The 24,446-nt window shown below is 37.6% G+C and overlaps 1 protein-coding gene across 1 annotated transcript in view; it reads right to left on the bottom strand.

Annotated features, from left to right (window-relative positions):
• The window catches only part of SCFD2 (sec1 family domain containing 2), a 187,687-nt gene that overhangs the window by 153,866 nt on the left and 9,375 nt on the right, over positions 1-24,446 (bottom strand). The window contains exon 3 of the mRNA XM_079306142.1: positions 3,382-3,509. Coding sequence (XP_079162268.1) covers positions 3,382-3,509 — 128 coding nt within the window. The remainder of the gene's footprint in view (positions 1-3,381; positions 3,510-24,446) is intronic.

The following is a 24,446-nucleotide window of genomic DNA, read 5'->3' on the forward strand; positions in this document are numbered from 1 at the left end:
CAGGAATGGAAAAAGCAGCAATCTCTGCTGCTCCAGAGCAGCTTCATTACAGTCACTCACTAAGCGGTGGGCAGAAGTAATCCCTTTCCAGTATTTACAACTTCACTTAAATTTAGCACAATGCTATAAATCTTATCCAAAAGCTAGTAAGACAATCTTGTCTTCCAAACAGCTTCTCAAAAGGATATTTAATTCTTTAAAAAAATATACATTTTAAATGTCTGGATTTTTATTATGCCAAAATAAATTACACCTATGTATTTGCAACTACACAACAGGATATCTGACCCGAATTTGAAAAGTATTTACCAGCACCCATCCACATAACATATGAATATGTACATAACACACTAATGCAAATACTTCAGAGAAAAACTGAGCTGATGTATTTCTTAAAAACTGTTGTTTGTTAGCTTTTGGGTTTTTTGGAGTGTGTATGTGTATAGATAGGCACAAAATATTTTAATGCCTCTTTATTTAAATGGCATCTAGAAAAGGACAGCTTCACCTATTTACATGCCAAGAAATATTTCAAACATCCCCACTACCACTTCCCTGGATATAATTAAAACAATGAATATGCAACTCAAGAACACCTGAAAGCAGAGCTCCAATCTACCCAGCTCAAAAAAATGTAACCATAATTGCTGTATCTTTTATTTCTCTTTTTTCTCCTTCATCAGATATCTTCTCCTCTCTTCCTGCTGATCTAAATGGAAAAAGATGGAGTTCCCAGTGACCTGCAGACATCCGGAGGTGCTGGAGAGAAGACGTGTTCCCTTCTACAATTTTCCTACTCTCCTTCCTTTTCAGGAGGAAGAGGACACATTCAGAAGATATCAGAAAGCAAAAGGTTGAGCTGTGTGTCCTCCCAAAACTGTCATTGCTCCTGCCACGTGCAGCCAGGCAGAGAAAGAGGAAAGCTGAGCAACAGGCACATCCTTTGCAGGGGAAACATGGGGAAGCACATGAACACCTCAGAGCAATGGACAGCCTTTCGAAGCCCAGAAAATAACAGAATTTATGTTCCTTTCACTGAAAATACAGAAACAGGATGGGATTGAGTTTCTCATCACTGCACAGGGCTCCCATGCTGCCAGTGTCACAAGTGATGCAGTTTTTCAGGCAGGTGGCCACTGCAGGAGGGCTCAGCCACATCAAATGGAATTCAAAGCTTTGCTTTCAAATGTAATTTACTCCTTATTTCCAGGGGGGGAAAAAAAAGCAAAAAAGAAATAGTAAGGAAAATACTCTTACCATCTGACACAGCTGGTCTTAGTAAAAGAGAGTAAGAGGAAACTTTCATGCTAGAAAATCTCTGACATTTAATATCAGGGCCATAAAAATCTCAGAAAGTACCCTAAGTGTTGAGAAAAACAATGTGCAATCCACCGAGGTCTTCCAATGCAGGCAGAACCTGAGGTAAAATCATAACTCAAGTTTAAGCACAGAGCCCAGTGAAAGCATTTCCCTTCTCTCCAGCCAGAGTTGCCTCATATCACAGCTGCAGTGGAAGGAACCTTTCAAAAAAACACAGCAATCAGGACCAGAACAGACCAATACAATTTCTTGCTTCTCAGCAAAGGCAGCAATTGATAAACAGCACAATTTCCAGCTTCCCTACAGAGAAGTAAGGTGTCCTGTAGCATGGTGAGAAACCAGTGAATGCGGTATAAGATGTCCATTTTAAGAAGTCATTAACAAATATGTGCCATAGCACAATATGACATCTGGGTGTGAGTTTCAGATTTTCTGCATTTCTGCTCAATAGGAAATTGAGCAGATGTTTTAAATGTTTTATTTTGGAGACTGTAGTGCCCCCCCCTCCTTCTTTCTGATTTTACCCGTTTATCATTTACAAGAGTGCCTCAAACTTGACTTCACCCTTTGAATTTCAACTACAAAGTTAAAAACTGATTACGATTGTAGTGCAAGATAAATATACAATCCACAGGAGAACAAAATTCTATGAATATTACTTTATACTACATTTCAACAACAACAAAAAAATCAGAAATTTGTTTCACCATCAACTCATAATGTTTCCATTTAGCACTGCATCAGGCCCATGTACGCAAGACATTCAGTAAGTGTCAACTACTGTGATTAAAAACTAGGTTACTGCAGCCATTTACTGGATACCACAGGAAGGGGACAGAGGAAAGAGTGGCTAATCTAATTCACACAAAGGAGCAAAGGTCACAGATAGATCATTACCTCTTAAAGACAAGAAGCAATTACTTTTATAACAAAGATTAATTTCAACATTAATAATGACTGCTTTTACAGTGCATGTCACAGAAAAACAGTCAGGGCTTCTTAACATCATTATGGTCAATACACACATAGTAAAAATTTAAACAAGATTTTATTGTTTACTGAACTTTCCCTCCTTCAGACAAATTTGTAATAGTCTTTTCTGAGCTACTCTTTTTCCATTTCTTTAAAACAGCTTACAACATTACTGTTGCAAAGATCTAGTATTTCTGATTAATAATCTATTAAATGCATGCTCTAGTTATTTGTAAAGACCATGTAATATCTTACATGTTATTGTAGTAAAGAATTCATTAGTTGGATGTACATCTAATTCTACAATATCTTGGCAGTTCACTCTGGAGTACAGCTAAAAGTTTGTTAGTCTTATTCCATGAGAACCTTTCTCTCTTGATGAAAAGTTCAGCAAGAAGTAGACCTAAGAGTATACACGATACAAAAAATACTGCTGTACAAAGGCAATGCCAGTTTTCATATGCCTAATATATCAATTTCCACAGTTTAGTGAGTATGGTAGATGGTGAGATCAAGGTTCCAAAAGAGCTATTGAAAGCCATTGTGACTTAATCTGTTTCTTTAATATTTTGTAAAATTGAGGTTTAAAGTGTGTCCAGACATAGTTTTCAGCTTAAACTCTCCTGAGCTAGGCAACCTTACTTGACATAAGCCTCATTACCTGTGTAATATAAATACTACCTATATAATGTCATCATATGCAAAAGCTGCACAACTTCCAGTTGTTATTTACAGTGTCTGCCTTCAGGATACAAATTTACTTTTTTAGAAAAAAAAAATCTCATGCTCTGTAAAATAAAGACAAGTTAGCATTGCTAACCATTTATATGCCTTTAAAACCCTCCTTCTAGAACTCCATGGTTCTCAATCTTTTTAAGGTAGTTCTTTTTAAATTTTTTTAAATTGTCTCTCACTTATATACCAGAAAGATCCCATGGTAGTCATGCAGGTCACCTGAAACTTGTTGACAAAAACAGGGATGAACCAAGAATGGATAAGTTTTGCCCAAGAGGATTATGTGGAAAAAGAGAAGCTGACATAATCTTTCACATTATCACTATGTAAGGGAGACTATGCCACATTACTCACCCATGCTCATTTTAATAGGTAAATTTTCTCTGCTTGCAGCCTCCACAAGGTGTCTCCTGGCCTCCATCACAGCTTCCTTTTGTTTGAGGTTCATGAAGGACTCCCAGAGAGCTTTGGCAGCTGGATCACTGTAAGAAAATGACAGTTACATAAACATTGCCTGAATAATGGAGTAAATTTAAGACAACATTTATGTTTTGAGATGAATGCTTTCTACTTACTAATCTCTCAGGTGGGCAGGATACAAGCAAAATTAAAGGGATATAAACACTTGATTATTCTTAGCAGAACAGTTGCTACAATTTTACAGAAAAGCTAGATTTTCTTGCTACCAATTATAAAGCATTAGAATTCACATATAATAAATAAGCATGTCATTCTAAGAGTAATCACTATTGTTCAATGAGAATAGCAGAAACAGTCCAATGTCCTTCAGTAAGAAAAAAGTCATGAAAAGGATGAGTTCTAACTTCCCCCATGGGAGTTTATATCCCAAAGCTGGTACTTCTAATGCTGAAGGCTGTTGTTATAATTTTGATGAACTACTGTCACTTTGGTTTTCATGGATTCTCTGTATGTGAAATGAATAATCCATAGCAGAAATTAACTGCCCTTATGATTTCTGTAATTACAGATATCCTTTTTGTTGTTGCTGCTGCTGAACTTTAATTAGGCATTTGTGTAGCTCATTTGCACTCAGTTCCCTGTCAGTCTTCTCTTTGCTCCAGCACACTGCATTTATTGCTAGTGTGAATGAATTCAGTGTTCTCTCGGTGGCAGGGGAGGATAAGGTAGGCAAATCCCTTGCTTGGGGCTAAAGCCATACATTGGGATTAATTTTGCTGATTTTGTTTAATCTACTTTTTGTTTTAAAGGAAAAGCTTCCCTCTGTTTTTTTCCTCAGGAGACATTAACTCCTAAAGACATTTTTATGCAATTTACAACATGCTTATAAACATGCCAAAACAAGCTTTGTTTCGTGGAAACAGAAATCCCTAATAATTCATTTGATATCCATTCCAGAGCAGCTGTTCTTATGCTCTGCTGCAGGACTGTATTTAACAAATCTGTGCTGTCTCCCAAACCAGGTAAGAGAATCACCAAGCTCCATTTCTGACAACCAAGCAACCCACATCCTCTGTCAAAGACTGAGTGGGTTGAAGGCCTGTGGGAAGAAGGTTGAGTTACCCTTCTTCTGAGCTAACCACAAATGAATAGGAAGTGCAAATTTCACCCTACTGCCATGGTTTAAAGAAAAAAAAAAAAAAAATCAGATGACCTAACACAGTCTTTCCATTTCACTTTCAGACAGTGCAATTCAACCTCCTCCTAAAAACAGAGGCAGGAGTCAGCACCTCCCAAAAGCAGTTGGGGTACCTGCAGCAGCTCCTCTACTCCATCACCATGTGCGATCTGAGCACTGATGCTGTGACTTTTCATGGGCAGCAGCTCCAAGCAGATTCCTCACAAGAAAAACTACAGTGATATGTAACATACTGTAGTGCAAGAAATGAGAGATTTCCAAAGGAATTAGATGCTTCAATACAATAAAAGATTTCTTTATGGAAAGACTTGTCAAGCATTGGATAGGCTCCCCAAGGAAGTGGTGGAGGCATTCTACCTGGAAGTGTCCAAAAATGAATAGATCTGGCACTTGATACGGTTTAGAGGGCATAGGAGTACTCAGTCAAAGGTTGGACTTGATGATCTTGGAGGTCTTTAAACAGCTCTGATTCTGTGATCCTCAGGTATGCTATTTTTATACATTATCTACTCCCCACCCAACATCACTTGTAAATGCACAGTATTGATCCTGTTCACATGACATTCACAGGGTGTCATTTACAACAGTGCCTGAGGTTTGGATTTTTTAAGTCCACTGCATTGCCTGATAATTAATCCCTTCCTGAACATACAATTCCAATACCAAATCTATAGAGATCAGGAATTGGACCTGAAACAGCATGCAGCTAGGTTTCAAAATACTTTTTTTCCCTAATTGGAAGGAAAAAAAGTCAAGCTTCTGTTTCAGATCTTTAATCTGTTCTTATTCTCACAATTCTCTCCATCGCCATAAATATAAGCACAGAGTCTCACACAAACAAGATACCAGGAGCTAAGCCTTACAAACAAAGGAAAACAAGCAACAAGCAATACAAGGAAGCTAAAATAAAAGCCTACCAGATTTTGCACATGTTTTTGTAGTCTCATCTTCCCTCACTCCTATACTTCATAAAGATACTTAGCAAACAGTAAAATGCTTAAAACCCATCTTAAAAGCATCTACAGAAGTCAATAAAACAGTGCATGTGATAAAGTTACACCATTTTTTAATAATGCTTGCTTCTCTCCTTTTCTACACCTTGAGTGTTTAAGTTTGAAAGTAACATTGTATCACCACTACCAGAAGTCCCTGTTTCAGCTGGTACTTTTACTTGTTAATAAACTACAACACCACTCCAAAATAACAGACCTATTATTTTAAATTAAACAAAGAAACAAAAATTAGGAATGAGTCATACTAATGCCTTAAAAAAACAAAAAGAGGCGAGGGGTGTGGATTTGCTGTTTTGCTTTGTATATTCTTTCTTCCTCCTTTAGCTACAGTAAATTGTTCTTTAATCCCAAGGACCAGAGTTTGCAGGACCCCTGAGGGTTGTTTTAATACAGCAAAAATAAAAAAAGCAAAACTATAGTATAGCCTTAAAGGAGATAAGAGTCAACCACACTCCTGTATGCTACATAAGCAGAATTCCTGTATACATTTTTCTTCCCATTGCTTTACAGAATGCTTAGTGGTTTAGGCATCATATATAACTATATATAAGCAGGAAGAGGTCAATGTATATCAATAGCTAACACAGTCAACTGACTAGGTCAATCCACAGAAAACAATTTTTAAGCTCAGTCATTCTTTTTTTTTAAATATAACAGGAAAAAAGAGCCACTTTTATTTTTTCTGCTGCTAACATTTTTCCTGTTCCCCCTCTATTACCCTTTCCAAGAAAGATATTTGCTTTGAAAAACACCCACTCTTAACCTTCATCAGTGACAAGACAGGAATGACTGCTGGGAATGAGTCAGTAGGACACAGTGCAGGGCTCTGGTGCTGCCCCTTGCCTGATTTGAGGAGTTACCACAACATTTTCCTTTTAGAGATTTCTAACACTCGGAAAATATATTATCTTATCTTACCCTTTCGGGGAAACATTTGTCTGCAACTGCCTTCCAGCTCTTGTCATGGTGCCCTTCCCCTCCTCTTTTTCCCATCTGCAGTTCCTCTGCTTTGGTGCAAATGCTCCAATCTGGTGACACTAGCAATCAGTGATTTCTATGGAATCCAGCACCCCAATTCAAATTTCTCCCTCATGTTGCATTTTTTGTCTTCCCAAGAATTATGTATTGATTTTAATACATTTTCTAGTCAACCTTTGCACTCTGTGATAGTTTTCTGAAATGAAACAGTTTTGTTTTGTTTCTTTTTATTAAATATCCAATGCATTTAAAAACCCTTAAAAAATACTGTCTGAATGATGATGCTTTGCTTAAGAAAAAAATATCCTTTATGATTATACAACAGTACAACTAAGGAATTCAAAAATACCCTACCAAATAAATGTCACAAAATTAGGCAAATATTGAAGTACACAGTTCTGTGCACTTCTATTACAAAATGTTTTGCCGGGCACAGCAAGCCTGACAAAGAGAAGAGAACACTAAAATTCAGGGGCCTCTCTGACAAATCAGTTTCACAAGGGTAGAGTTTTGCTCACAGATTTGATACCCTGTCCATTTCTTTCATCACTACAGTCATTGTATTGTATATATATTGTATATTTATCAGTTGTATCAGAAAACAGAATTTAATAAAAACAAGTGCATCAGTAACCTGGCAGAAAATTTATTAAACAAAAATATCACATTAAGTCCAGAGAAAAAGCACAAGTCTTTGAAAAGTCCCATTGGACACACTTATACCATTCAATTTACATAAAGCAGTCTTTGACAGATGTCTCATAATTGCATATTTCTCCCTCACCCTCATGCACAATTTTTTCAAATGAAATATTCTCTGTTCTAAAATTAATTAAAATTTAACTGCTTATAATTTGTACTTTAAAACAGCAATGAAAAAGATTATAAAGAAAGAGGGAGAAATCTAGACAACTAAAAGAGGCAGCTTCCCTACTTATGATATTGCATGCCAGTTTTCAAAGTTGAATCCTGATGGGGGGAAAAGGATCAAGTCATCAGATCCATAGTCTATATGGATCCTAAAATGAGACACCAGCTGGCAATAGTGCCAGGGAAAAGGTGCTAATGAGAATCAGTGAGAAAGACTGGGATGTTCCATGCTGACTAAAGCTTGATGCAAGTTCTTCAAAGCAGCTCAAATTTGCAGCCTCCAAAGGCACACTTTCTCTAAACATATGAGAGATGGAAAAAACAAGAAGAAAAATCAATAATAAAACAATTTAGTCATGAAGCGGCTAACTAGCTGGCTTCTCAAATTTATAGTATCCGAAGGAACGACCACACAATAAAATCTGTTGTTTACAAGATGTAGAGTGAAAAAGCCAAAACCCTGAGCAGAAGTATAGGGTACAGCATGGTAAGCAGCTCTTTTGGTGATAGAGCACTAGCTTCAGCAATACTCACTGTGGGGGAGCTTGCTCTCCTTCCCATGGAACTCCTTTCAGCAATGTGTTTTGATAACTAAACTAATTTGTTTTATCTAGACATTTACAGGTTGATTATCAAATGCCTAATCGTGCATCTGTTAAAATAATTGTAACTTATTAAATTATAACTTACTCTCTTGATCTGGTCTGGTCCAGTTCTGCAAGGACAACACTGCCAAGTTTATGTGGCAGACAGAAAGTATCCCTATCCCTGATCATCTGCAGGCTTAGTCTCAAAGCTACTCATTTTGAATAAATTTGGGGAGAACCAGGGAGGCTGGTGACACCGAGATGTGCTATTACCAAGCTGGAGGCAGTAGTCAGGAAATAGGTGAAATCAAGCACCAGTCAATGGAGAGAAAACTCAGAGCAGATGCAAAACTAGAGGCAAAGACAGAAATCTGAGGGCAGTTATTCTGAGGGGGTCCAGTGCACAACACCACAATTTACCCTTGGCTGAAATGACATGTGTCTTGCTTCATACTAGCAGTACAGAAAGATATTTACTTCCCTTACTGCTTCAGGTCTTGTCCATTATTTACTAATTATTAAAATGTGGTCTTCTCTAATGCAAGAGCAAAAGGTCAGGAAGCAATAAGCCTATACTAGAAAATATGTTCATTCAATTCCTAAGTGCTCCTCTTTTACCATTATGTTTTCAGATGTATGACTAGATAATTTCTAACCCTCCTAGCATTTATAGTATTAGTTTGGCAATATATTTCTTTAATCAGCATGAGTAATTAACCAATAAAAAAAAGCCAAACACTCTTGTCCAAGCAGCATACCATTATCACCAAAATTATCAGCCACATATGCAGTCTCTGGCAAGCCATTGTGAATTATTATGATGTGATCTAATTTCCAGTCAAGGAAGATAAAAGTGACATGAACATTATCTATTACTGGATTTTTGTCTGGACTTCTTTGCTTAACAGGACAAATTCTGGTCATCAGGTCATCCTGGTTTTTTGCTTATAAAACACTGACTTTTTTTCAATTACATGTAGGCCTTGCCATGCCCTCAGGCTTACTGAACAATAGGTCAAGAGTCTCTTCCATAACCTTTTCAAAGGCCAAATTGAGAAATCAGTATCTACATACAGTTTCCTTCGCAGATCTCATGTCTCTTAAATGAAGGAAGAAAAAGATGACTTTGTACAGTTTCATTTTGGTTTTAAACCTCTTGGCATCAGGTGAAAGCACAGCCTATATCATAACATCATAAACAGCAAATAACGAGGTGGAGAACATCATATGAACAAGATGCTAATAAGGAAGAAAGAATAAGCAAACATATTTATTTATACACCTGGCAAAGGACATGGGATTTCAAACAGCAATTTGCTGACACAGGCTCTGAATAGGAGACAGAAAATAACTGAGTGGGCTTCAAAAATTAATCAACTGAAATGACAAAATTTCAGCATAACAAAGTAGTTGTGTTTATACTTTCACAGATAAAAAAAATCGGAAGGAAAATTGTGGTAGTCTCAACATGTGACAGATTCTGTGGTTATTGTATCAGCAAAGCTTTCACCTTTCATCTATATAGCTTTATAACTCAGCTGCATCTGTATATTTTCACAAGGGGAAGGGAGAAGGGAAAAATTCAGTAAAGATTAAATTAGAGGGTCATTAATACCACAAAGCTGCCCAAAACTGAGTGACAATTAAAAAAACCCGTGTGCTGCCAAGTATTGCATTTGCAACAACGCATTTCTTTAAAGACAATGCAACACCCACATTAAGTGCAGAGCACTCCAAAAAACACCACCAGGTGGTCAGAAGACCATTACTATGAAGGACAAAGCCATTGCTGCAATATGTCACTTGAATACTGATAAACCAAAGAGAAACACAAGCCTGTGATAAGATGCAATGATTTGGCTCTGAGCCTGGAGCATGAATCAAGAGACAGCCTCCCTCTTTCAATTGCCCCGCTCTTTTGGAGACAGCGGAGGCTGTGCCAAGGCTACACAGGATGTACTCTGGATTCCTGGGGACAAGCACCACCCTGACAACTGTGGTGGGGACAGCCAAGTCCCTGACTGCACCCCACACAGAGCAGCCCCCCACTGGAAACAACCAACAACATCTGGAACAACATCCATGAAACAGCAGCACCTCCATGCCACAAGGGATTGTGCGGACATGCTGTGGGGAATACCATGTGCATGGATGAGAAGAGCTCCACACTGCCATGTTCCCAGAACACAGCTGGGCTCAGAGAATGAAGCTGCTCTTCATTAGACCCTTCTGAAAATGACCAAACAGCTCCAGCATAATTTAACTAAAATTTTACATACAGAAACAGCTATCAGTATTTCCAGGAGCTCAGTCTCTAACCCGGCTGCAGTTTGAGCAAGCATGATGGGCTAAGCCAATGTGTGTTCAGCTAAAGATTCACTTTACTCAGAGAGAAATACAAAATCCACAAAACTTTCATTTTCAAATAAATGTAAGTTGCACATCCCCAGAAGGGACCAACATTATTTCTAAGAGGGTAAAATAACATTAAATTTTAAAGCGGTTCTTAGCAGTGGGCTGTCATTGTGCATGTTGAACATTTTGTACAGTTGGCAGATCTGCTCAGCCTAATTAAACACATTTCAGACAGTAGAAACTGGAACTATTTTCTAATCCATCCTAACTTTAGGGAAAAAAAACATACAAAAAGTTAATGCCATCTTGGTATTGTGCTTGCAGAAAACTGCAGGAGCATGAAAATTACCACCCCTGCCATATATTAGTAAACATTTTGCAACATGGCATAACACACAAAACCTTTTAAAACCTGAGTTCTTTGCAGTCCTTCAACTTAGAACATTATTCTCACATGCTTAAAATGCTTCCATGTATTGGTTTTTAGGATTAGAACATGAAGCAAAATAGTACCAAAAAAAAAGGTGCCCAACAGCCAATAATAAGGAGCATAAATATGTTCCTGAATAATTTAATGGTTATTTCCCAGTTTCACTTCAAGCCCTCAAGCCACTCGGTGGGTGTGATCGGTCCTAGACTCAACTGTGGCTGTGTACTTTGGCACTGAGTCAAAACAGAGAGGTTATTGTTTGATTTATATGCCATGGGCCTCTTAGATAAAGGGCTAATGGCAGGCTGATAGCTTCAGCCTTTGCATATGGTGTTTATATAGACCCCTCTTCCCACTCCCTCCTTTCTGTGTATACTCCAGGAAGGCTGTGTCACATCAAGATCAAGTTAATTAATTAACTCATACTAACATAATTTGATTGATAAAACAATTGGTTCACTAAAGGTCACACATAGTGCTGTTAAAACACCAACTTCTCTGCCTCAACAACAGAAGGTTTTGAGATTTGCATTTTTCCAAGCTGTAAACAGGGATTTTTAGGAAATAGTCTCAATAGAAAAATAGATGAAAAAAGCCATGAGAAATTAATCTGTCAATTAAAGTGTATTGCAAAATTCAGAAAATAATAAGTGCTTCATCAGATATTTAAGCAAAAAAAAAAAAAAAATCACATTCTATAACAGAAAGGGTCATAGAAATTAATTTTTTATATTGTTAGTTCTCCAAACTATTGAGCTTCCCCGAAAAGAAAACTAGAAGCCTTGCATATGTGATATCTTTGCTAATTACTATGTCCAAACTAGTAGTATTCCTTGTATATAAGTTTCTATACTGTTAAAACACTTCAGAACATAGTTCTGTATGACCAAGTTATTACTTACTAGATGTTAGGGAACTTCATTATCAAATTATACAGTAATTAGTTATCTGCAAGGCACAAGCACCACAATTTTTTAAGTAAAAAATATTATCTAATTTTAAAAATATAGACAAAAATCATTACAATAAAATGAAATGTTTACAAGCCTTTTGTCACCAATTTATTTTAAAACACTTATTTTAAACAACAGACATACAAAAAAAAAGCTGCCAGGAATTTTACAAGCAGTTCTGAAATAATGTTTAAAGTGCTGCAAATCAGCTTGCAGCCACCAAGGCTGAAGGAGCAAAACTGGGAGCTGCTTATCAGTCACCAGTTTCACAATGGATTCACCTCTGGACTACCTGAAACATCTGTGGTAATAAAAAAGGTGAGAAGTGACAGGAGTTTGTCACTTCTGTATGCTGTTCAATATTGAGGTATACATACAAGGGAAGTACAGTATTCACTGGACTAACACAGTAGATTCATTCATAAAATGGCAAGATTTGCCACTAGAAGTCAACATTTCCTTAATTTTACCTCCTCCCCTGTTTTTACTTCGGTATGGGTCTCCTTGTGCCAGTAATACTGACCCTGCATGCAGAATCACTTTGCAAACCAAATCAGCCACAAAGAACTTCCTTTGCCTACTCCTAACAGCTGGGAGGTGCTGCCAGGCAGTTCCACAGGATACAGCCCACGTTTTCCTTCATTACTGGTTTTGTCTACAGCTGACTCAACATGGCCATAGAAAACCCCAACAGGCAGAGCCCAAGGGTTACTCTTTGAAAGCTCTGGCTCACAAAAGAAGGGTATGTTGTGGAGTGCACCAGGAGAAGTTGGTTAAAACACACCAATAAGAAAAAGGAAGACTTAGTACACATTATATTCAAGCCATGATATTTAGCTTCATAAAGGCAGAGATACTGACACTTCAGGGCAATGCCAGTCAAGTAAACTTAAATTTTGCAATCATTTTCAAACATGAGATGATAAACAGATTATTGCTTACCATTAGAAGAGAAAATAAGATTCACAAGACACAATCAGTGACTAAGACCAACAACAACAGGAAAGTGTTCTTTGAATTTGTTATTGAACATCCTGTGAGAAAGAAGCATATGGAAGTATGGGACATGATTTTCACAAACATATTTGCAAAGTCTAAAACATATTGAGAATACAAAAATTCAAGTTTATTTCAAACAGACAAAAAATGTGAAAAGAATATCAAACCAGTTTTTAAACATTATCGCAATTTAAAGTTGCAAAACTGCAGTTTTGTATAAACTACTGTGTTCCAAGAAAACCATGACCACTGTACTCCAAATCAGGAAGAAATATCCTCCCTGTTATCAGCAGAGCATGGGAGAACTTAAAAATAAGTTCATTTCAGGAGGTACTTCTAAACACAACCAACACAGCAACCCCAAAACGTCACAAAACTTCTCTGTTTACCTACAGCTCTTTATTTTGGGATGATTTCCTTTTCCTTCCTTTATAGATAATGGAAAGTAAAAGACTCCTAACATCTGACATATTTTTGGTCCCACAGGTGAACTGAATAACAATAAAATTTAATAAATAATTATTAAAAGGTTGGCAAGGATTCAGTTCACATCAGGAATTGATTAAAAAGAAGGGAAACAAAACCTCCCAACAAAAGTAAATGATAACACAGCATTCTACATATCCCCTTTTTTTCCTTAAATAAAAAAAAAAAAAAAGATAAACTTAACTCTATTTGGCTGATTCATGTATCTACTTTACAGATGGCGATACTTTTAAATTAAAATATGTACACAAGTCTGATGAGTGTGGACAACCACCATCTGAAACATGTTTGTTTCTTGCCAAACCCACCATCTTCAGTTTTATCAAACATTTCCTCGATCCAAGCATCATGTAAACTTGTAAGGACGAGCATTTTAATCACAGTCTTTTTTCATGTTGATCTAAATATAGATGTACTTGTAAATATATATATGCTGTGATACACATCCAGTAAGTGTTTTGGCTTTAGAAAGCCAAAATTTTAACATACACCCTTTAGCATCTATGGCACAAAACAACTTTACTTGCTAATAACCACATACATGAGACAATGCAGCTGTGCATGAATGATGTTATTACAAAGTAATGCAACTCCACTCATTGTTGCTTCCAATATCAAAAAATTACAGTGTAAACCAAAGACACCAGTGTGCATTAAACCAAGACTTTAGAAAAATAATCCCTGCACTACATTTTACTATAATAAAGTCAGCACAAATGCATGCATGCACAGATTACCTGAAAATTGATTAAGAAATCCTCTTATTCTATTCCATTTATACAGACTAGTATTACAGAATTTCTGTTTCAGCTTAATATTAGAACACTTAGTGAAAAAATTCTTATAAAATATGCAGAGCTCTTTTTAATGTAGAATTTTATATAAATATATCAAATTATTTGGTCACAATAATCCTCTAGCCAGACAGCATTTCTATGTTTCAGCTGATTATAGATGGCCAATACAGCACTTTTCTGTATTAAAAAACAAAACTCCAGTCCAACAAACAGCCTGGGGAGCTATGGGTTCTTGTCCTTTTTGAGTTCTGTTTATTCTAACTATTCCCAAGATCATTAATATCCATTTGAACCTGTAAACTTGAAGGTCAATAAAAGGTGAAACATAAGGAAGCAATATAACATGGAATATTCAACTAGATTATAAATTGTGAATCATTAAGGCAGTTTCCTTAAACAACACTTATAAATTTTTTTTCCTTTAGTAGTAGAAAAGATGGGAAGATAAACTCCATATTAAGCCAGAGTTTAATCTGGAGGATTCACAGAATGACTAGCAATTCCTTTTAGTTAGTAATTTTAAAATTAACTAACTTTGCCTTTCTAGAAAATGCTATGCAATCAGAATGAAATGAGTAGAAAAATAATTATCAAACAGTCTAGAGATGGAATAAAAATATGCACCCAAAACTGTAATATTGTATAAATATCTTATCACTGTCACAAGCAACATGAACCCTCTAACCTAATTGCTGATTGCTGTTGTTAAGCTACAGCAGTGACGTGTTATTTACATGTATAAGCTTGTGACCAGCAGCACTGAGAATGCACAAAAGCCTTACAAATACAACACCTCTCAAGATCAAGAGGGATCTATTTGTGGACTAAACATCAAGCAAAATCTCTGCAATTCCTGGACTACCTTTCCTCTTATAGCTATCCTTCTGCAAATGACATGTGCCAACACTAACAAAGCTATACATGCAGATGAACCAGATCATCTCTATTTGTGACATCAGAAGAAAATGCAGATATAAATTGTTGTGCCCTAGATGTGCAAATGCAATACATCAAATCTGTAAAATAAACTGACTAAACTGAAGAGGCTGATACTGCAGGGAGAAACTGCTTGGATCATCTTCCCCAACTACCCTGTGAAAAGGAGAACTAGTGCTTAATTCCACAAAGCCCCGTTGCCTGCAAATTACAAAATTACTGGATTTAGGTTACTGACTGGTGCACCAAAGCTCCCTATGGAAAATTCTGATTTAAATATAACACAGTCACACACATACACTGGAAGTCATGCAAGCAAGCTGAATTAGCTTTCCAACTTCATATGGCAGCTGCTACTTCTACAAGATAATTTCTGCACCAGCTATCAAATGTTTTGGTAGAAAGAAAATTTCTCTAAACAAGTAAGGCTGCTCTGGTGAATTGTTGTAAGAAGCAACAGCTGCAGCATGAAATGGCTGGCTAAGGAACAGGTTCAAACTAAATAAATTTCTAAAGCCAACTCTACTCACATTCTACAATACCAACTGCCAGTGATGTTTCATATCGCTAAATGACTCTGTGCAAAGTGCAACATTTTTTGTCATCATGCTTATTCTGGAAGAAATTACCCTGAGGTAAGTCTTGAGGAAACAAAGGCACCTTTGGGAAGGAGTGTAGGAAAAGGAAGCCATGCAGAGCTGTTGCTGCTGACCAGGCTGAAGCATGAGTGGAAGGGAAGCATTAGTCACACAAACAGCCTGAAACAGAAGCCATGCCTGGCAATTGTATCAACAAGAAACAGATCATCATCCTTGCCTGAAGTCCTTTTATGACAGTTACTTATCATCTTCAAGAATGTCTGAAGTCTATAATCCTGCATGATTATTATTCTGCAACCAAATGCCTCTGAATGTCTTAAAATATATGAATTTCAGTGTGTCCCTTTTAAAAGTTGGATTATCTCAAAAATTTTAATGAAAGTATATCAAGAAAAGAGGGATTTTATTAATCTTTTTTTAAGACTTATTCTTTTTGATCTACAGCAAGTGTACTTAACAAACACAAGGTTGGATCATTTTAACCTTATTTGCTGGCAGCTGAAGCAGAGGGAGCTAGCAGTTTACTTTGAGGGTAATGGAGAACAAACAAGATGCATCTCAGGAAAGTAGGGCTGGTTTTGACAGACACCAACTGATCTGTAGGTCTTACTAATCCTTGAAGTATTAAATCCCACTAAGCTCCATCTTTGTATGCAGACTTGATTTTGAACATGTTCTGTGTAAAAAATCCGAAAGTAGATTAACTATACACTGGGAAAAGTCTCCTAGCTCTAAGATGTGGTCAGGACACCTTAGAATAGTTTAACTCTATCCTTCCTCTAACCCCTAGCTATTTCTTTTAAAAATTATGCTATTTAAAAATACATAATAGATACTGTTAGAATTTTTATCTATTAACCACCTGGTAAGGCTCCCTCCCTTCTGCAACAGCTTCACAGCACTCATCTCTGCAGAAGAGCCTTTATTACAGGCAACACAACATACAGTTACTCTAAAACTTTTCCATTATTAAGTAGTACTAAAGGAGATCTTAAACAATTATGGTGATACTGAGGCACTCTATGGAAAAGGATGCATCATACTTGAACTTGGACAAACAAGTTTCAGTTCTAAACAAATATATGGCAGTGTTGTCACTTCATGACAGGTATTCAGAACTAAGCTTCTCTGTATTGACTCAGCATGGGACCAGGTCTAGGAGTGCTCCTTCCTATTCTTCTCTTTCACTCCCATCCCTACAGTCATAATACATTCCTTGGAAGTCTTCAGAGATTTCTCAAAAAGGTCTCCTGTAGAAAGAACTGAAAGGTAAGATGCATAGCCTGGAAGAGCATGGATTCCTTGTCAAGTAGAGTTAAAAGCTAAACAAAAACCCAGCAAAAATACTAAACTAAAAAGGCTATTGTAGCTGTCCACCACCATTCAAAAGCTGAAGTGACACCTGATCTTTAGAGCCCAGAGCAACAATTGAATGCAGACTGGTCCAAATAAACAACCAAGTACACCACAGCAATTGGAGGACTGCCAGAAACAACTGACATCCAGATGAATACTGAGGACAGTTTGCTTCCTTCAAGACAAACAAATGAAAAAATTACTGAGAAGTGCAATTCTTTTTGTCAGAAGTAGAATTGCTTATTGTGACTCGATCCACCCTGTTTTGCAATTAGCAGATCTGGATATATACTACCTCACAAGGTAAAGGGAAGGATTGATGCTGAAAGGCCTCCTAGACATATCACAGGCCTCTTAGCACACTTGCCCACTGTAATGAAACAGTCCATCATTCCAGCATTACCTCAGAATTCATCCTTGCTCCTCTAACAGTGGCCAAACCTGCAGGAGTGAAGGAAAAAAGTGCATACAAATAATTTCTTAAAACTTTCTACTCATAACCATCACTTAACCCCGAGTTTCAACTGGCTGCTTTTTAGTCCAACAAAATGTTTCAGCAAAATGTTTCATTCCTACAAGCTGCAGGACAGCTTATGCAGAATGCCAGACTGAGTTACTGCATGAATCAAGTTAATTGAAAGCTTCTGAGTAGGATTTTGTGCACTATAAGGTACAGCAAAATTCTTGGCAAGCATATCTTCAAAGTGTGTATAATAAAGAGTTACTAGTCAGGAATTTTAATTTCAGTTTTGGACAAAGCAACGAGTTATACTAAATATGAATCTGATCCTTACAACAAACATATTGCTTGAGAATATTACATGTAACACAATAGGTTACTTTAGAGCATTCTGCTCTGCGTTTTAAAGCTATTGCATAAGGTTATTTTAATAAAAATTATTCCAGGGAAAGAGCAGTTAGTAATGAGGTGCTGACAATTGAATCTACATTTAGGGATTGTCCTGGAGTGCCAAGTCCATTTTTACAGATGTGCTGCTTAGCTATCCAGTAGATGTCCTTAGGGCATGTAAAACCAATGTATTTTGGGTCATATTTGGCAGCAGAGACAGATGAGACAAGTGAAAACATTTACCAAGAACACATCTGACGTGTGTTTTTCTTATTAGAAAAATGTAAGAAAATAAACCTAGGTACCATGGGATGCCAGGAATTCCTTCTCCTCAATGTTTTTGATTTACAAGGCCAATTTTTGGTAGTCTCCTTTGACCTCCCTCCCTCATTTGCTTGCCTAAAGCCTGGAGTCATCAATACAATCTCTTGACTAAGCCATTTTGAAAGCTTAATGTACAAAAATACATCTTCATCACAGATGGAAAAACAACTCTTTGCATAGATGGCTCAGTTACCACAAAAATCACTGCTTTGTAAGCTTTATGGTATAACTAGTTAAAAGAGTCAAATATATGAGTATTCAAGATACTTTGAGATCCAAAATAAATTGAAAAAAAAAAAATCTGAAGCAGTCTTTACATCTTAAAGATGAATGTTTGAACATGTAGAGCCAGATTCTTTGCTTTGCCAGATTCTTGCATTGGTGAAACTCAGATCAACTTGAGGGCTGGGTCCTGCCTGTCTTCATTATTCCACTCTCTTACTTCAAAGTAGCATATTTGCCATAGTTTCAATGCAAACCTAGAGCCCCAGCTTCCTCAGATCTCATGCAAACCTAATATGGACAATTCTAGCCTTCAAAACCAAACTGACAGCTATTCAGAAAGAATAAAGCTCCAGCCTCAGGCTTTCATTTTTTATAACCATCTCCATACTCTGGTTGATCTGTCATGAGAAACAGATAAGGAATTCTGTTCACATTGCATATATGCACCCTGTGTATCTTCTCACAATCCCTTCCTGATACACTTCTGCCTGCCACAGAATGAGTGATGAGAGCAGAATTTTGCCCTAATCCAAAATCTCTGGATGTTTGGTCGCTTTTTGTATTTATTCAATATTAACTCTGCATCTTCCTCCTAAAACAGGCTTCTATAATCAGTGTGTTTGGTGCAGTTTAATTATCTCCTCCTCCACATACCCTCCTTACCACCAAATCAAGTGTCCCACTGATGGCATTTTCTGACCAGTCAAAGATGGTCTGAAGCCATGGTCCAATTCCCATTATCAATAAGATCTGCAGGTTTAGCAGATTTTTCCTTTTTTTTTTTTTTTTTTTAAGTGGCAACTGGAGCTTAAACAGCCACGTGCAGCATTCAGCATGTGTTCTGTGGCTGTTTCCAGTTAGTGAAAATGACCTGATATGGATTTCTTTCTCTTGTTACTTATTTAAATAAGTAGTAGAGTTGTGCAGATAATTAGGCAAGGTCATACAACTTTTTCTCTCCCACAGAGGTTGGAAACCTTTTCCAGTTGAAGATTATTTAAAAAAATATACTCACAACCTACAGAAACTAAGTGGTACTTGGTGGGGCACAGTCACCCAGAACCTGCAGCAGGACTGCTTGGGGGTTGCAACTGAAAGCATAAGAACTCGCTTGCCTTGCTCAATATTCACAACCACTTTTGAAACTGTGAACAGTTATAAAGTAGCAATACCCATTTCAGCATCCCCTAACTACACTTCAGGAAAAAGAACACACACACACACACACAAGTAAACATTAGAAGTAGGCATAATGAATTAGATTCCACAGAATTGCCATCTAAATAACAGAAGCCATGCTAAATATTATTTACCAATACTAAATAGCAGAAAGGAATGTTCGATTCTTGGCTCAATTAAATTAAAATTAATAGCTGAGTATGCATTTATCTATCTAAAACCAGAGTATTTCCCTATACATGATTCCATCTACTTTTCAAAGTAAAAGCATCTTCAAGTTCTGACAGGTAAATAGCTGACTTCACATAAATTTAAGCCTGTGCAAACGTTGATTCCTGGTTCATATTAAGTCTGGAATCATGAAATAACCCAAATCATTTAGTCAAAACTTGCAATCAGATCTGTTGCCAACAGATAATACTGTTTCCTTCCCAAACATTACTTTGTCATCCAAATGAGCAGCTGTCATTTGTTCTTCTCATCAGTCTATTACAGCACATTTCTCTCTGTTGTAAGATACAGCAGGCTTACTTTACAGCATAAGAATGATAAACGAAAACACCCCCCCAGTCACTCAGTCACTCTCTGTTCTGGCACTATAGCTGAACAGCAAATGAGTAATTCTGTAGTATGTAATAAGGCCAATGCATATCACTGCATTTTAAAACCTCACTGTTGAGGTCATTCAGGAGGCAAACTTAAAGGCAGATGGCCAAGCAGAGTAAGAGCTAGTCTTAGAAAAATCTCACAACATCAGCCAAAGCAACAGTCTCCAGGAGATTGTACTATAACACAAGAAAGATCAGAGCTCACTTTAGAGAACCATAAAGTCTACTTAAACAGACAGTCTTTATATGCACTGTGGCCACATCAAGAGAAAAGCACTTTAAAATTTTACCCAGTGAAAAACACAAACTCATAATATTCACAAACAAAAACATTAAGGAAACAAAAAAGTGATCAATTTTAAATTAATTGTTACAGGGAGACAAAAAAAACATTGCCTCTAAGCAACATAAGGGTCTTCCCTTTCTGTCCTGACTGCAGACAGTAGTTACTCTTTCTGATAGGCCATCAGAAAAAGACTTGTTCTCCTTTATACCTTGCAAGGAATAAGCCTGCAGAACAGAGCACAATGGTAACAGGGGAACAGCTAGAAGATAAACTGAGGGGTTATACTCACTGAATTTCCTTATAGGCATATAAGCTACCTTACTCTGATAATCAGGTGAAGATGCAAGTACTTGGATGCGTTGATGGACAAACAATTTCAGGGTAAGATTCAAATTTATTGTATCTTTCCATGGACAAAGAAAGGTCAAAAACTTGGGACTTAATTGCAGAACTCACATAGAGAAAGAGAATATGGAGAATAATACAAATACAGGCAGTCTTCTTCAGAACTAAAAACATGTCTTCAAAAAATTATGCATGAAGTTTCTGATTTTGCCATTTTCACCAAATTTATTCTACAGGCAAGAGAATATCAAACCTCTTGATCCTTGTACTATGCTATCACAGTGTTAGAGGGCCCAGGAAAAACAGTCTGAATTCCATCCCAGAACTTCCATTACTAAGCCTGGGTAGCCTAGACAAAGAAGGCAGCTAGAGATTCTCAAAGTATAAGAATGAAGTCTTGAGCAGTCCAGCTTCCCACAACCCTCAGAAGTCCTTTTTGTGGGCTGAGAAACATAGATAAGGAAGAGCAACCCAGTTGATGCCAAGAGCCTGTCAGCCCAATTCATTCTTTATCTCAAGGAAAATAAGCTTCAAACTTCCTCTTATCTAGGAGACAACTTCTAAGGCTTCTGAGCCTGTCACAACAGACAATTGACAAAAACGTGGCACCTATTGGGCAGGAGGATGCTCAGACAAAGAACCCTGGTGAGATTCCTCTGCTGCTTACCTCAACAGACTCACCACTGTAAGCAAACTGGGGTTTTGCAGAGTGACAGCAAGGTCTTCTAGCAATGCCATGTGTTACACAGCACAGGAAAGCTGGAGGTCTTGACCTCTTCCCAGAATTTTCCACTCTCAGCACAGCCCTCTCACCCCTTCATTTTTTCCATTTCAAGGAGGTCCCGCGTTGAAAGGATCAAGGCAAATATACACATTTATTGTAAAATATAATAAATCTTATCAGCTTGTTCATCTCATCCTGTGACAACAGTCAATTATGTTCATTTGATTCAGGCTGGTTTGAGACTGAGCAGAAAGCATCTCCTGGAAAGCTTGTCTTGACTGACAAACCCCAGAAGTTGATCCAGCCAGGGCTCTTAATTCCAACAAGAAGATGCCCTGAGAAATTTCAAACAGTGAGGAAAATCTAAATAGGTCTTGATACAGCACCGTGCTCTAAGCCTATATGAGCACAACAAAGCAGTGATGAGGAAGGCTGCCAGTCCAAGAGCACAGGGGAAGAGAGAAAGGAATGCTGTGTTTGGGGCATTCCTACTGCCAATCCACAACTCTGTGAAGCATCTCATGGCTGGACTGCTGAAAAGGCAAAAGGTACCAATATAAAAACCCTCTAAAGCACAGTTCATCTCCCTGAAAATGGACTTAAGTAGCACAACAGGAATCCTGGCAGCACAGGGCTAGGCTGTAATTTCACCTATGATTGGTGAAAGAAAGTTTCAGAGTTTTATTTAATGCAATGGGATGGCTGCTTTTCATAGATCCTGAAGTTAAAACTTCCTTATCTCCCCTAAGTGTTGCTCACCTCGTTCAGAAAAGGAGATATTAAACAGCTGCAGCACGGTGGCAGCTTCTTATGGGTTGGTTTGGGATTTTTTTTTTTTTTGTCTTGGGGGCGTTGAGTTTAGGTTTCAGACAATCTTTAGGAGCAGAGTTCAGCAGAGCACGCAGCAGAGACGGGAGGCCAGGTCCCGGGAGAGCAGGAGCGTGCAGCTTCCACCAGGGGGAAGTGTCTAGCAGCAGAAAAGCAGGAGGAAAACCCCAGCAGCAGGGACGGCCAGGGAGCACCATCATACCGGGTGCAGATACAGATACAAAAGCAGCTTTTAGCACGAAGCTGTCTCTCTCCCCGTCTAAAAGACCCTTTGCATTGGCATCCTTTGTTTTGGGTTTGCCTTCCTCCTCTGCAAGACTCGCAGTGGATATGAAGCAATATAGTCACGACATCTGGATTTTCTTACTGCAATAGTAATGTTTCCTCTTTAATATTAACATTCCAGAAAGGAAAATTACTCTAATTTATGCCATAAATTTCCAACTCATTCAAGAATAACATTGTCCCAAATTACCTCCTCATTATAAGCTTCTAAAAACGAATGCACGCAAAAAGAAACCAAAAACCTTGTGGCTTTTTTTCCTAATTAATATCTACAGCTGACATAAAGGAAATATTTTTAAAAGACTGAAAATACCAAAAAGATCCAAGATACATAGTGTTTTAAAAAATTCAAAACACCAATATTCTTCAGATGCTTGTTTCCTGATTAAAAAAACAATCAAACAAAAAAACACCCTCAAAGAGAATAAAATCAACAATTCAAAAAAAGTTTATTTCCCAGATTAAATGGAGACTTTACTCTTCAGTTTTACTTCTTGTTGCCCTTTTCTTTGCCATACACACACAAAAAATCTTTCATTTGAAATTGACATCATACATGTGACAGTTCAAAGAATACTGCAGTGTGTGTTATACAAAGATCACTGGAACTGCTGTTCCATCAGCTCCCAGGAAAGGGGGGCCAGGTGAATACAACTCAAAACTGTCTCCCCTCCCCAGGGCAATAAAGTAGAGGAGTGGAGTAGGAGTGGAAAGGACACAGTACCAAAGAAAGCTCAAATGGAGATCCTGAGTTCAATAGTCCTGATATCTTAACTCCCCTTGTACTCGTCTGCAGTTACTTGCACCCCCAGAGATCAGAACCCCTAGGATTTTTTCTTCCTTCAGTATGCAAACTTGTATCCTAAGAAACTCCTTGTTTTACTGCTTTACTGTTTTACTGTTCCTTGGACAAGGAGTACAAAAGGAATAGAGGCAGAAAGGAATTAAGTGACCTGTCTGAGATTATGCTGCAAGCTGAAAGCAGAACCAGGAGTGGAATACAAGTCCCCTCACCTCATGGCCTTCCTTTATGTTCAGGGTTGTCCAAGTCCCACCAGTACCAGAGGAGCATTGAATCATCACATCACACCCAAATGCAAAGATGCAGCTGGAGCAGGGCTTTCCTTTCCATCCAAATTGTATCATTTGTAAAAAGCACTGATCAGTCCAACATATGAATAACAACTTCAGAACTAAGAATGATTGGGAGAAGTATGCATTTTCAACTGCCACTAACATGAGACATTGAAATTTTATCATTCCATCTCCAGGAATGTCCTAATTTTTAACCCATTCCCCCAGCAGACCTTTCCACTCCTTATACAAGGCCTGAAGAAAGATGCTTGTGGGTGCTGTGATTCAAACACCTAAATGCACAAAAATGCTTTCTACATCATACCCATCAACATGGTCACTTCTTTCTCAACTTGTTATTTCTCCCCCCAGTTCAAATACAGATGATTTAGAGGCTCCTCCTGCTCTGTCTAAAGTGCTCAGACAGCTCAGCTATATTGCTTATTGAATTGCTTTAGGCATAGCAACCCAAACATGAAATGAGTTACACTGAAGTATTTAATCTTTATGGAAAAACACTTGTTGTAAGAGTCCAATGGTTCTTTGTAGATTGCATTAAATACATATATATTTTAAATAAAAACCTGGATTTTTAAAAAGATTTTAACACCATTCTGAATTCTAAGAAACCTGCAAACTTCAAACATTGGAGAAAGGAAGCAAGAGTGGAAAAACAGGCAAGAAACCTCTATTCAGTGAGTTCTTGAAATGTGC

The sequence above is a fragment of the Erithacus rubecula genome, assembly GCF_903797595.1.
Source record: "Erithacus rubecula genome assembly, chromosome: 5".
Taxonomy (NCBI): Eukaryota; Metazoa; Chordata; class Aves; order Passeriformes; family Muscicapidae; genus Erithacus; species Erithacus rubecula.